This window comes from Arvicanthis niloticus, chromosome 2 (assembly GCF_011762505.2).
Source record: "Arvicanthis niloticus isolate mArvNil1 chromosome 2, mArvNil1.pat.X, whole genome shotgun sequence".
NCBI classification, from domain to species: Eukaryota; Metazoa; Chordata; class Mammalia; order Rodentia; family Muridae; genus Arvicanthis; species Arvicanthis niloticus.
In genome coordinates, this window is record NC_047659.1 from 5,170,298 (window position 1) to 5,185,087 (window position 14,790).

The window sequence follows — 14,790 nt, forward strand, 5'->3', positions numbered from 1 at the left end:
AAACCTGGGAAAGCCACAGAAGCTGTGGGCCACAGCAGGTGGAAAGCTGGTGTGTCTTCATTGAAGCACAGAATCTCACACTTTTAAGAAAATGGAGAGATAGTTGCAGTAAGATATTTACAAAACACACATTGATGAAGAATTTGCATCTGGAATCTAGAAAGCACAACTGAAAGAATGTGAGCAAGTTTAAAGCCAGATGTCTCATGAAAGATATGCCGATGTCCAGTACACATCTGAAAACATGCTTACTTTCCAGTCTTCAGGGAGTTACAAGTTGAGCCCATGAGATGTCACCCCGTATTGCATGTGGGAGGATACACAGTGGTGCATATGTGTGTGTATGCACATGTGTGTATGTATGTGTGTGTGCAAGAGTGTGTGTGCACACACGAGTGTGTGTGCATGTATATGTGTGTATGTGTATGCATGTGCATGTGTCTATGTGTCTGTGTGTGTGTGCGCCCCCATGCACACGTGTCTGTACACTCATGTGCAAATGCAGGCTCAGATGTGTGGTGACCTTGTTTGTGCTCCTCTACTCTAGGGTGAAATGCCCAGTGCAGCGGGCAGAACCTGCCTTGGAGGAGTTGAGTTCCTGGTAGTAGACTGACACCCTTTCCCCCAATGAACCAAGAATCTCCGTCCATGCTACCTGTGCCACGTCAGATGGACACAAAAAGGCCTTGATTTAATTGAAACGTACTTATTCATCAGTGGCATTGAACTATAGTTGATTGCTTGTCTACCCTTCTTTTTAATCACAAGACATCTCCTGGGGAGTTCTATCACAAATATACCTCATTGCTTTCCTCTAGCTCCCCGGGATGCTTATCTTTGCTGATAACGGCAAACCCCGTGTTCTGGTCTCTTATTTTGCATGTGGACCCACTTCTGGGGCATGGCTTGCCAGAATAACTTGATCCCTCTGTATAGCTCAGGGTCAGTGGTACAGTGGCTCAGGGCTCAGCTTCTAAGCTGGCTTCCCAGAGTGGGTAGTGAGGCCTGGCTCATGGTGAGGGGCTTGGATGGCTCCTCCACTGGGACCTTCTTGCCAAAACATTCTGGATTTCTCCAGTCTGACATCTGCAGAGGTAGGTCCCATGGCTTTTAAATTCAAGGTTGCAGAGCTAGCAGTGTGTCTTCTTGGTCACATGCATTGCACACCTTCCAGAGGGCCCACCTCTGTTAGAGGGGTGCTACCTGACAGACTCTCGAATTAAATAGTATGCCTAGTTTTAATTTTTCACACTTAAATATTTTTAAGCTATTTTTTTAAAAAGTAGGTTGTGCAAGGATGCTGGTATTGATCCCTGGGGCCATTTTTTCCGGATTGGCAGGGGTTGGAGGAGTAGGTGTGGGTTCAGAGGTTTTTTAAATTCTGGTACCTAGTTTAACACAGGGTGCTGCATGCTCTCAGTGTCTCTGAACATGGTTGTGATCACTTAGCAGTGTGTCCTGGCCACCTTGCCATGTCAGGCTGTGTGGGTTGACTGATCCCTCTCTATCTTTGCAGTGAGCTAACCAGGCTCATTTGAATCCAGCCAGTTCCCTCTTGATGAGCATAGGCCTTGCTTTTATCTCCACAAGCAATCTTGCACACCCAGGCACAATACAAACCTTTCTATACAATCCATCCCAAAGAGCAGATGCCAGGCTAGTGTGGCCTGACCTTGGGATATTCACCTCGATGCTGCAGGCGCCCCTCCCACTCAAGGCTTCTTCCACTAATGATTGTCATCCCCACCCAGCACACAAACCTCTTTTATTTGTTGGCTGGTTCATTTGTTCATTGGTTAGTTGGTTCAATGGCTAGTTGGTTTGTTCATTGATTGATGGGTTGGTTCATTGATTAGATGGCTGATGAGTTTATTCATCAGTTAGCTGGTATGTGTGTACATTGGTTGGTTAGTTTTATTCCTTGATTTATTAGTTGATTACTTTGTTCATTGGTTAGTTGGTTCATTTCTTTTTCCCTAATGGTTACTTACTGGATGCCTGATTTGTTCATTGGTTACTTGGTGGGTGGCTCATTTGTTCATTGGTTAGTTAGTGGGTGGCTCATTTGTTCATTGGTTAGTTAGTGGGTGGCTCATTTGTTCTTTGGTTAGTTAGTTAGTGGGTGGCTCATTTGTTCACTGGTTAGTTAGTGGGTGGCTCATTTGATCATTGGTTAGTTAGTGGGTAGCTCATTTGTTCACTGGTTAGTTAGTGGGTGGCTCATTTGTTCTTTGGTTAGTTAGTGGGTGGCTCATTTGATTTTTGGTTAGTTAGTGGGTGGCTCATTTGTTCACTGGTTAGTTAGTGGGTGGCTCATTTGATCATTGGTTAGTTAGTGGGTAGCTCATTTGTTCACTGGTTAGTTAGTGGGTGGCTCATTTGTTCTTTGGTTAGTTAGTGGGTGGCTCATTTGATTTTTGGTTACTTGGTGGGTGGCTCATTTGATCATTGGTTAGTTAGTGGGTGGCTCATTTGTTCACTGGTTAGTTAGTGGGTGACTCATTTGTTTATTGGTTAGTTAGTGGGTGACTCATTTGTTTATTGGTTAGTTAGTGGGTGGCTCATTTGTTTATTGGCTTGTTAGCGGCTTATTTATTGGTTAGTTTCTGGGTCCATGGACCTTATCGGCACCAAGGATGGTGCCCTCACTGCTGTGAGCCTTGAAAACTCTGGCAGAATAGCCAGGAAGGTTTTTTTCTCTGGTGGTGACATGCCATCCATCCAGAAATGCTTGGGACAGGACAGCTTTGACCTTGTCTGACTCTAGAATAAATCAGAGGTGGCATGGTCCTTCAGCATGCTATGATATAGCAGGCACTCATGGAGCACTGTTGAGGAAAGGCAGCCTGAAGCTGCCCTGTAGGTATCAGTGACCCTATGGTCAGTGGACCCCGAGAGGGTCGGACTTGCAGCTGGCACAGTTATGAAATAATCTCTTAACACAGCTTCATGGCCATATAGATCCTGAACCTGGACCAGCCCACTTCCTGAGTCCTTCTAGGCATTGGTGTGGCTCTATAAACCACACCCACTCAAGCACAACCAACCCCACAGGCATAATCTATCTCTTGGCATCATCCTCCACTTCCTCCAGAACAATGGGGTAAAACTGTCTTTGAGGAATCAAAATGAACCACTTGGTTCCTTACTCAGCTCACAGGTCAGTTCCTACGATGAGTAGATTCTGCTGGCAGTGCCCATATTCAAGGAGCCTGGCATTCAGCCTATCCCTCTGTGACACATCTTCTTTGGCAGTTGACTGTAGGCATGATGTCCTTGACACAGGCTCCATTCTGGTGTGGTCATAATTTTTTGAGAAAGGACAGGACAAGAGAAACATGTCCATTAATAACCATACATGAAGAGCAGCAGTGATTGTCCAAAAGGAGAAAAGGATGCTGAGCAGATTTGGGAGAAGCTGAATACATCCTCTCTCCCTGCTGCTGCCTGGTGTGAGGCACTCTTGTGCTTGCACAATACTCACAGGGCCTCAGAGTCTGATTCCCACAGAGCACTGCGTCTTCCTCTCTACTCTTCAAGCCTTGGCTCAGGCCTCCTTGCAGGAGTCCTTGCCTATGTTGTCTCTGCCCCTCCCCTCCCCTTACTCTCCATGGAGTCTTTACTGTTGGCTTGGTGCTTTTTTGAGTCACAATATGTATGTATTTCAGGGGATCTTTGTACCTGGGGTATCACCACCTGTACGTAGGGGAATTGCTTAGGTCCATTGGAGAGAATTGTAGGTGCGTCTGAGCCTTTCTGAAGGTGTCTCAGTCAGTGTCTGGGTTCAGTGTACAAAATAATACAAAGGTGCCAGGCATCTAGACCTCAGGCCAGCCTTCAGAAGAGGTGAGAGATGGGTAGTCACAGACTAAAGGAGAGAAGCCTTAGAGCATTGGCACTCTATAATAATTTGTTCCCAAGCAAAGGGGCAGACTCCCCCCTTTTCCTTATCCAGATTTACCATAAAACTGCCTATCTGGGACACAGTGGTCAATAATTTCCTGGAATCCATAGCTTTCTGCCAGGAATAAAGAAGGGCCTTTAAGATGAAAGAGAAAAAGCCAAGTGGTCAGAGATGCCTGCCCAGTCCAGCCATGGAGCCAGGGAGGGCACTGAAGAACATACTGATGGTCTTCACTGGGGGCAGACATGGGTAATGATGACTTATGTGGCTCTTCTTGAGCTACTTTATTTTCTGGAGAAGTATTTTAATTTTAGTGTTTCCATTCATGGTATATTCTCTTGTATATATTCCTTCTTCTACTATGCCATTATCCATGGTTCATCCATTTATCCATCCATCCATTCATCTATCCATCCACCCATACACCTACCCATCCATCCACCCATCTACCCATCCATCCACCCACCCACCCATCCACCCATCCATCCATTCATCTATCCATCCATCCACCCACCCACCCATCCACCCATCCATCCATTCATCTATCCATCCATCCATCCATCCATCCATCCATCCACCCATCTATCCATCCATCCATCCACCCACCCACCCACCCATCTATCCATCCATCCATCCACCCACCCACCCACCCATCTATCCATCCATCCACCCACCCACCCATCCATCCACCCACCCATCCATCCATCCATCCATCCACCCACCCACCCATCTATCTATCATCCATCCACCCACCCACCCACCCACCCATCTATCCATCCATCCATCCACCCACCCACCCATCTATCCATCCATCCATCCACCCACCCACCCACCCATCTATCCATCCATCCACCCACCCACCCATCCACCCACCCATCCATCCACCTATCCATCTATCCATCCATCCACCCATCCATCCATCCACCCACCCATCCATCCATCCATTCACCCACCCACCATCCATCTATCCATCCATCCATTCAACCACCTACTCATCCTTTATTGATCTTTCATCTATTCACAAAGCCATTCTTTAACTACCCCCTTTTTTCTTTCATGACCCATCTATCATTCTGTATCTGTTCTTCCTTCCTGGGGGGGGGGGTTGACGGAACTTACAGCTGTGGGTTTTGCCAACTTGTCTTTCCATGATGGTTTCTGAATGACGAGGATGATCAGTGTTTTGATGTTCTAGAAAGTTAGATAAAGGCAGTGTTTCTGCCCACAGCATGACCTCCTGAGACTCTGACAGCTCTGCCCATCCTCCCTGGAGTGACCTTCCCTGTCCCTTGACCCTGTCCAGCACTCTTCTGCATGGATACCTGTGAGGAGCAGGGACTCACTGCTCCTCACTGCTCTGAGAGCATACATCTGCTCTGGGAGCATCCTACCAGCTCCTGTACATGGTGTAGAGGGAAGAGTGAAGGCTTTAGATCCCAGTATAGAGTTGCTTGAAGTCTGGCCAGACCCTAGGGATCTTCTCCACTTTTTTGGGTCAGGTTTACTCTTGAAGGGAAGGCTCTGAAGACTGTGAGAGAGAGGGGTGTTGGGCTGGGAAACACATAGTGTAGAGCCTCTGCCATTCCTTCCCAAGACAGGACTGTTGCACGTGCTTACAGCCCCAGTGGGTATAACCCTTGCTTGGGGGAATCTCTGTTTGGCCAACCTGTTGGGCCTACATGACTGCTTTCACTCCTAATGCAGGTGTTCTGAGACACCTGCACCTGCTGCTCCCTTCCGCCTTTCAGAGAGCATTTTCATACTATCTTGTCACTCCTCAACAGGGGCTCTCTCTTACAGTCAGTGACAGAGACCTCGTTTCTTGCTATATTGTGGATGTCTGGACTGCCCACCACTACCGCCCATGTGGGTCCATAGGGCTCATCCCTTCAGACATAGTTCAGGGCAGCAAAATGAACTTGGCAATTGTTGGGAAGGAAATACTGGGCATTCTGGGTGAAGGAACAGAGCTGTGCATGGTAGAAGAGCATACAGCAGCCTCCAGCTGCCACCTTCCATGCATATGTCTCCCACCCCGTCCATCTGCACAACCTTCATGTATGCTCTCCCGAGGCAGAGCCCTGCTGCCTAGGGAACCCTGGGCTTCCATAGAAAGGATCAGGGATGTGACTGCTGGGTGGGTGGCCTGTGAATCTGTGTAGAGGGAAATCCCAGGGTCTGCTTCCCAGAGGCAGAACTGACTTCTAGTTCCCACTCTGTGAAGAGACATCTCCATCTTTGATTGCCCAAGACCTCCTTCAGTTCTAGTCAGTCCTTCTTCATGCCTTACCCTCAGCCCCATACCATGATGTCAAGTCTGGCTGACCATGTCTTTCTTTTTGTTCCATTTCTGATCCCCCCCCCCCCAACACACACACACTTGTTGCTGGGACTGTCACCCACTGTCACCCATATTTTATATACTTTATAGTGCCCGTCTCCTGTCCTGTGGGGCTAGTGGGAAGTGTCCAGTAGGTGGTGCCATGGTAGAGAAGGCTGGATGGGCTAGACAAAGCAAGCCCTTCCGGGTGCAGGCTCCTGGCTCCTACAAGGCTAGCACTTTACACTACTCATCACTGGCCAGGTTCCGCAGCGGGGGACATGGCTCCAGGCCCTTGTAGAGGGGACCAAAACAGGTTCCCAGGAGTCTGGCCTCACCCAACCCCATGCTGCTGAATCCGCTGTGCCTCGATGTCTGTCACCGGTGTGCAAATGGTCCTTTGGCAACCTGGGGCTAAATGGGGAAGGTTGTCATGTGGTGTGCTGTGCAAACTAAGTGTGCCTTTGGATGGACCCACAAGATTGTGGCTGTGATGTAGGGATAGGGCAGCCAGCTCAGGCTTCCTGGGGTATGGGTGAGGAACAGGCTGGGGTGTCAGGCTGAGGACCCTGTGCCTGGAGAAAATAGAAGCTATAAATTACAGTTAGTAGGGGTGAAGGGACCCATGTTTATGGTAGCAGTGAGCCTGGCAAAGGGTCTGAGGTCAGGGCACCAACAGCCAGAGGCCTGGGGATAGCAGGGAGGGAAGAGGGCCTGGCTAGCTCCAAAGGCCAGCACTGCCTGCTTGCAGCCCTGGCCACGCCCTCCCTTGTCCCCAACTTTAGTCACTGGAGAAAAATGTCATCAGGGCCTCCAAGGCACCCTGCTTGTTTTCCAACCCCCTGGTTGACCTTGTTTGAGGCCACTGCCCTTAGGGAGGACCCATGAGAGGGACCTGGAAAGACCCTTTGGTGCTGCCATGTCTTCTGGCATGGCTCTCAGGCCTTTACTAAAACTGGCTCTTTGCCCTAGGAAGCCATAGGGGAAGAGAGGCAGGCAAGAGAGTGGGAGATTGGCCACCCCAGCTTATGTAGGCTGCTGCCCTGTGCATGTGGATAGGTCAGGAGCGAGAGGCTGGGCACCAGCGTGCTGCGTAGTGTTGGTATGCTGGCTGTAGCTCTCCGAGCTTCATGTGCTTGCTTAGGACAGAGGCTGTTAGTCCATCCCTGTTGCTGACCCATTAGCTCTTCTGTCTGTGAACTTACAGAATTGAACCTGGGTGGCTGGCTATCTAGAAGGCCCACATTTTCTTCTCTTGAAGATAAATATGTTGACTTCGGAGCTTGCGACACAAAACAAAACACCTCACTGTCTGTTTCTCTTTTCATCTGTCTGTCCTGTACCCAACCCTGTCTTTCTCAGTCTTTCTCTTTGTGTCCCCCAGTCTCCTATTCCTCGTTTTCTCCAAGGTTTGGCAATCAGAAAAACGTGGTAACTGTGGCCCATGGTCTGTCCCAGCAGGCGTGATGTGGGGAAAGCCTGGTGTCTGAGGCAGGCTTTGGATCATGGTGGCAGAATGGGAAGAGGTCTGCTTGACTGTACAGTGGTAAAATACCGGCCAGAACTCTGGCTCAAATGACTAAGTCACAGTATCCTGTCACCCTGGTGAGATACCAGTCACCAGCGAGAGACCAATGGGGCTGAGGCTGCATTGGGGATTCTGGGACAGTGACTTCCCTGTGGAAGTACAGAGACCACGTGAGCCCCCGTGGAACTCCATGGGGAGAAAGCTATGCCAGATGTGTTTCAGGAGGGGACAGGTAGATGGGCTAAAGGCTTCCTGATCCCAGCAAGTGCTTACAGTGTGCAGTTTGCTGACAGTGTGTATGTGCCTAATTGGAGTAAACGGTTGTATCACCAAATCTGTTGGGCCAGGAGTGTAACTTCTCAGGACCTCCGATTGCTTCCCTTCTGCAACACCCAGGCTCATAGCTCAATCTCCCAGCTTGCAGCTGATCTGAGAACAGAGCCTGGTGGAAGATGAAACATGGCAGCCAAGGTAAAGTGAATTTCATTCAGGCAAATAGAACAGGAGAGACGACCTTATTCACCTCTGACCTGCCATGTATAAAAGCCAGGGGCTCTCTTAGTCATTCAACAAACACAGCTGAGTGCTCCCTGTGCTCTGCCCCTGCCCAGCACAGGACAGCCCTTCTCATTTCTTTTGGTGTCCAACCCCAGTGGGGTGGGGTGCATGATGAATCCTGAGAGCTGATTCATGAAGCCCTCCTAACAGGACCTCACCTGCCTCTGCTGTTGCCTATGAATTGTTTGAGCTGGAGGTCTGTGCTTGATCAGGGTCCTTTCTGAGTGTTTCCACTCCCTGGGCTGGGCAGGACTGAGGTGGTGAAAGCGCCAAGCCTGGGATTTTAGATTCTATTCTGAGGACACGTCGTGAGTGGCTCCAGATGGTAACCCGGGCCTTACCAGCCTTCTCGAGAGCAGGCTGTCTTTTGCAGTGTTGGCACTGTGGGCTGGGGTGTGTTCCTTTTCCAGGGGCTCTGGTCCAAGAGTTAGGCTGCTGAACATGGGACTGGCTCTCCTCTACAGCGGGCTGGTGTCCTCACAGATGTCCTTTTCTTTTTCTGAGCCAGAGGCAGGGGCGCCAGCTATGACCAGCTATGACCAGCTATGACCAACTATGACCAGAATGATTTCTGTTCTTTCTAAAAGCAGACACCTTGTTCCATCTGCTCTTAAAGCCTGGGACCTTCTTCTTAAAAGTCCTGAGGCAACTATCAAACTATCACACTGAGGCTCCTCCTCACAGGACAGGATCACTGCTGCAGACGTATGGAATCTATGCATCTTAGTGCCACGACTGCCTCACCACAGGCCCTTGACGGGTCCAGGAGCTTACTACAACTCATGATCCACTCATGGATAATCACTGATTCGTAGATTCTGGCTTGCTGCAATAATTCTTATTGCAAAGGGCTCTGAGAAATGTAGTTTTAGTTTTTCAGGCTATTGAGCAGGACTCTCTGGGAGGAGGCTGGGTCTAGCTGAACAGATAAGGCCAGGCACTCCTCTCTCTGGAACCTAGTCTGTTCATAGGTGGAACAGCCTGCTGAAGAGCAAGAAGTTCTTGAATGCAAACCATTTGGAGGTGGTCTCATTTGCAACAGATAGTGGGTCTCTGGATTCTTCAGGGTCACGCCAGTGCCTCTTACTTTGAAGCAAAGGTTTCTTGTTGGGAGCAAAGGCCATGGATGCAGTACCATGTGTGCCCTCCTCCAGTCCGTGGGACTCAGGTGAGTCTAGAGAGCACTGTGAATATCATTTTCATCTCAGAGGACCCTACACTTAAGCTATGGAGTTCTGGGGATTGCCCACTGGCAGGCTCCCAGTGGCCTCTGTGGCTCCTTTAATGGGTCTCAGTTAGCATGATCTTTCCCTGGGGCTGGAGCGACCCTGGATTTTTAGGCACATCTACCTGTTCCAATAGCCCCTGCCACCTCAGAGTGGGGGTGCTCAGCCTGGGTGAGGCATTGGCTTGAAGGCCAGATAAGGCATCTTGTGTGGGAGGGAGAGTTTCCAGATGCCTGTATGCTCCTCACACCGAGTTTAAGACTAAATATGTCTTGCTCTCTGGCACAGAAAAGCCCTGACCAGCGGGAAGGGTGGCACTGGGCCTAAGAGAGGGCCGGTGGCCTTTTAAACTTGTTGCGATACAGGTCTGCAAATATCCCAGTCAGCCTCCTGTGAAACCGCTCTCTGCTTTGACAATGGGGAAAGCAGGCTTCAGGCTGGTCTGGGAAGAGCATCATAGTATAGATGCTGTGATGTGGGTCCAGAAAACGCTGCTGGGATCCCCATCTCTTCCCCCAGGCCACTGCCAGCCTTAGAGCTGAGTTTCCGAGATGACCCAAGGTTCAGTGCTATGTCTTTCTGGCCAGGTGTTCTGGCAATTGGCACGACCATCTTCCCATGGCTGTGTCCAGGCCTGGGACTGTGCCACACAGCCCTGCCAACACACTCAGCATTGCCCGTGATGCTCGCTAAACAAGGGCTCAGCGAAGGCTTTGTCACCACGTAGAGTACCTGGGAAGTGCCACACATATGCAAGTGACTGAACACAGGGTAGTGCCTAAGAGCTGCCCAGGATTCTGAAATGGATGGAGGTTATACTGGACCAGTAGTGGACTGGCTGTCCACACTGTGCCTTTCTGTCCTCCATAATGATTTCCTGTAGTGGTAGGGAACCCTTCTCTGGACTAAATGATGAAAGATGCCAAAAAGTTGGCTGCAGACCTGGCCACTTGGCTTGCCTTGGAGTACAAGCGGACAGGTGTCAGGCTCTAGACTCGGTGGCTGCTGCAGGAGGATTCCTCACCCTGAGGAAACCTGCATGATCACCCTTCTTTAACACCTTAAAAACAGTCCAGCTGTCCTCTTGGGGAGTCCCACAGTAACATCCACTTGGGGAGGAAGGTGAATTGAGTTTGAGAGGAACAGTCAAAGAATGAGCCAATTTCAGCCTCCTGTAGCCTCCAGAGGTGGGTGCTGAGGGTGTTTGTTTGTTTGTTTGTTTTTGCAGAATACATTGTATTCTGATACAGATGAGCCTGAGAATGACATATAGGCATGTATATTATAGCTTTGGGCATAGCTGGATCCAGGTGCCCACTTAACACTGCAAGAGTCAGCTTCTGCATGCACTAAATCCCCTTGAAATAGTTGCCCTCTCTGCCTTCATGTCCTGTGTATATAGCCCACAGAACATCAGAATCCTTTTTCCTAGAGGAAACCACAGGATGGTGTGACACTGGTCCAGCCTGGTCATGTGTCAGGGGTTTTACACCCTTGTGGTATATCTTTGGAATTTATTCTCTGCTGGACATCCAAGAGCCTCCTATTTGTTGTAACTCAAACTGAACATAGGTAAACAGGAAAACCAATAGTCTGGGGCGGGCATGTGTGGACTCAAAGGCCTCTTACTGAGACGAAAGGGGCCTCTGACGGGGTGGCATGTTTTGTGTTTGGGGATGTTCTAGCTTCATTTCTATCTCTGTGACATAAATACCCTGACAAAAAAGAAACTTAGAAGAGAGAGGAGTTTATTTCAGTTTAAAATTCCAGGTTATAACTCATTATTGTGGGGAAATCAAGGCAGGGGCTTGAAACATCTGGTTACATTACATCCACAGTCAAGAGCAGAGTGAAATGAATGTACACACACTCACCTGCTTGCTTATGTTCAGCTCAGTTGTTTCACTCCTATTCTTTACAACCCCATGCCTAGGGAATGGTGCCACCCACAGTGGGCTATATCTTTCCATATCAGTTAATTTAAAGTAATTCTCCTCATAGACAACCAGATATAAACAATTCCTCATTGAATCACTCTTGCAAGGTCAAGTTGACAAAGCTGATCATTGCAGGGGAACTGTTGAGCCCTTGAGCAAGCACCTGCATTTCAGAGGTCAGAGGGTCAAGCTTCTGCCATTCTCTGAGTGGCTCCCAAAGGATGGAGAGTCAGAAGCCTTTCTAAAGGGATCCAAGGTCCCTGCAAGCATCAGGCCTAAGTCTTTTGAGGCCAGACAGAAATTGGATATTTGCTATAAGCTGTTGCGGGAACATAGGGGACAAAATGACATCCATGGCAGTGGAGAGACTAGAGGAGCTGATATTCCTGAGGTTGCCTGGCAATTTCTTAAGATGTCAATCACTCCAATGTTGAAACACCCATGTAGAGATGTCTGGGGCAGTAGGTCTCCTGAGGCTTCCTGGCTGTGTCTGGGTGACAGACACATCTCTAGTACTGCTGAGAAGCAATGGTTAGGAAGTGTATTGTGTGACTCAGGCAAGTTGAGGATTTGGAGTAAGAAGTTCCCGCAGGTTGTAAAGCAAGAAAGATTGAGGGCTGTTTGTCAGAGGGTGTAGGCGCTGTCAGAGGGTGTAGGCGCTGTCAGAGGGTGTAGGCGCTGTCAGAGGGTGTAGGCGCTGTCAGAGGGTGTAGGCGCTGTCAGAGGGTGTAGGCGAGGCCAGGCTCTGGCTCTGGGCAACTGGTTGCAGAATGGAGATAGGGCCACTTCTAAGAGATGTCCCTCCCAAGCAGGCCCTCAGCCACTTCTGAACACCAGATTTTTTGGGGGGAAGGGAGTGTAAAGGGTGGGGTGGGGCCTGGTTTCAGTTGTCTGAGATTCACCTTCTCTTTGGGGGTTCCCCCATCAGTTGAGTCCACTTTGGGGCTGACATAGCTTCTCTCTTTGCAGCTCAGCCAACAGATCTTCTGGAGATGCTAGATTTCCACAATTTGCCCTCAGGGGTAACGAAAACCACAGGTTTCTGTACCACTCGACGGTCTTCCAGTGAGCCGGATGTTGCCTACCGAGTCTCTAAAGATGCACAACTCAGCATGCCCACCAAGCAGCTGTACCCTGGTAAGAGGTGCCACATTCCCATTCTGGGTGGCAGAGTGCTGGGGACTTCAGGCTTCTGGCCAGGGCCAAAGAGGAAGCCTGGGTGGGTGCCTGCATCAGAGCCGTGGGCGTTCTTACTGGGAGTCTTCCTCATTGCAGTGAAACCCACCACCCACCCACCACTCGTGTGTGCACAAGGCCTTCTCTATGCTTCATGGGATGCAAGAAGGCATGTTCTCACTAATGACAGACCACCACGAGAAAGGGCAGAAAGGGGGTGGATGGCCCCCCAGGGGGTCAGGTGAAGCGGGATCTCAGGTCATGGGAAAAGAAGTGCTTATACTGGGGAACTGGGACCTAACTAGGGCTAGTGACATTAAGAGACACAAGTTCAACACCCTGGCCAGCAGCTTGAGCTTGGTAATGAGAATCTGCTGCCAGGTGCCAGACATCTACTTTTAATTATGTGCCCAGAGGGAGCCATGCTGGACGAAGGGATACGTCTAAGTGATTCACCCACTTGGGTAGTTAGCTCCTCTCCCCCACATCTTCTGGTGTTGGTTAAGTGCCCTGTGTTTATTCAGTGGTGGGCAGGTAATGGGTTCATCTTTGCCTGCCTCAGGAGGGCCTGCCAGCCCAGCCTGAGGTGCCCTGACTCTGCTGACTGGAGTAAGAAGTCAGTCAGCCAGCGATACCTCCCTTCTGCAATTAGAAGTCTGTGTTCAATCTTCTGTGGTCTGGATGTGACCCCAACATTGAACCAGAATTGGTCAGTTTTAGTAACCTGTGCTGCCCCTCATGTCGCCACTGCGTCCCTGAATGACGCTTTTGCCCCCTGCGTTGTCACTTCAGGTCTTCTGTCAGGGTGTGTCCTCCACTCAGCATCTCTCTGGGGTCATTGTGACTTTAAGAGTTTACATCTGAGGAAGACTGGGAGCTTTGGGCCCAGGCTGGAAGGGTCTGATAGTCAGGGGAAAGGGGTGGGGATGATGATGATGAAGCTGCTGTGGGGTGGCTGCAGAAAAAGGCTCCCAGCCCAAGGATCTACACGCAGCCTACCGATTCTTGTCTCTTTACCACTGTCATCCAAGACAAGAGTGATAGCCAAACAGGTAGCTAGAATCCCCGTCTGTCACTCTCCTCTCCCTGGGTTAGCCTATGGTAGGAATTCTCTCAGAATCGGGTAGCTAAGCCCAGGAAATCGAGTGGATTCCAGAATCACATGGTAGGGGTATTTTTGTGGTTGTTGATTAGTTTGTTTTTGAGACAGAGTCTCATGTAGGCTGAGGCTGGCCTTGAACTTGCCAAGCAGCTACAGAGACCTTGAACTCCCAGTCTTCCTGCTGCCACCTCCCAAGCGGTGGGATTACAGGCATGTGCCATACCATGCCTGTCTTCAGCCTGTCCTGAACTCTTATCCTCTAGCCTTAGACTCCTCAGTATCAGGGATGGATCAGACCTGGCTGGCATTTATGTATTTAATTTTGACACGGTCTCAGCAGTTCTAGGCTAGCCTTAGATTTTGCTTTACAGTCAAGGATGACCTTGAACTCCCGATTGTCTTGAATCCACCCACCTTTCTAGCCCTAAGAGTGCAGGCATGCATCAGTAGGAGGTTTATGTGGTTGTGGCGATCAAGCTCAGAGCTCCATGTGGACTCGGGGAGTCCCAGCCCCAGGCCCGGGAAGTCCTTGTTTTTATTTTTATTTTTTCTGTCCTCAAATTAGTAACTTGATTAGACATTCAGACTCACCTTAGCTAGGGTATGGGGACGTTGGCCATGCAGTGATTGTCTGACAGTGGCCAGTGTAGCCAAGGTGGCTTCAGAGCCTCTGCAGAGGAGTTTCTGCGGCATCATCTCCTCAGGTCCCACAGGTCAGTCTGGGAAAGCTGTTCCGGGGTCAGCATTATACATCATCTGGTGTCTAAGGCTGCATATCTCAGAGCATGTGGTTAACTCTGGAAAATCCTGGAAGGTACTGCAGGCTTTCTGATTGACAAGTGCTCAGGAACCAGGTCAGACCTTATGGGATGTCTTCCACAGGGCACATGTGGCCACATGCCAGCCTTTGCAGCAGCCTAGGTAAGAATGAGGTTGGTTGCTAGCTACCCTGTGCCTCCTTCCAGAGTTAGGAGCTCCTTGGCTGCACCAGGGTGGGGAGGCTGTCTGTGGCAGCTGTACTAGGGGGCGTGAGGGCTCC

At 49.8% G+C, this 14,790-nt stretch overlaps 1 protein-coding gene across 2 annotated transcripts in view; it reads left to right on the forward strand.

Moving 5' to 3' along the window:
* Col5a1 (collagen type V alpha 1 chain) overlaps nt 1-14,790 on the forward strand; it is a 154,001-nt gene that overhangs the window by 23,233 nt on the left and 115,978 nt on the right. For both annotated transcript variants that reach the window (XM_034496506.2, XM_034496507.2), the window contains exon 2: nt 12,443-12,610. In XM_034496506.2, the coding sequence (XP_034352397.1) occupies nt 12,443-12,610 (168 nt within the window). The remainder of the gene's footprint in view (nt 1-12,442; nt 12,611-14,790) is intronic.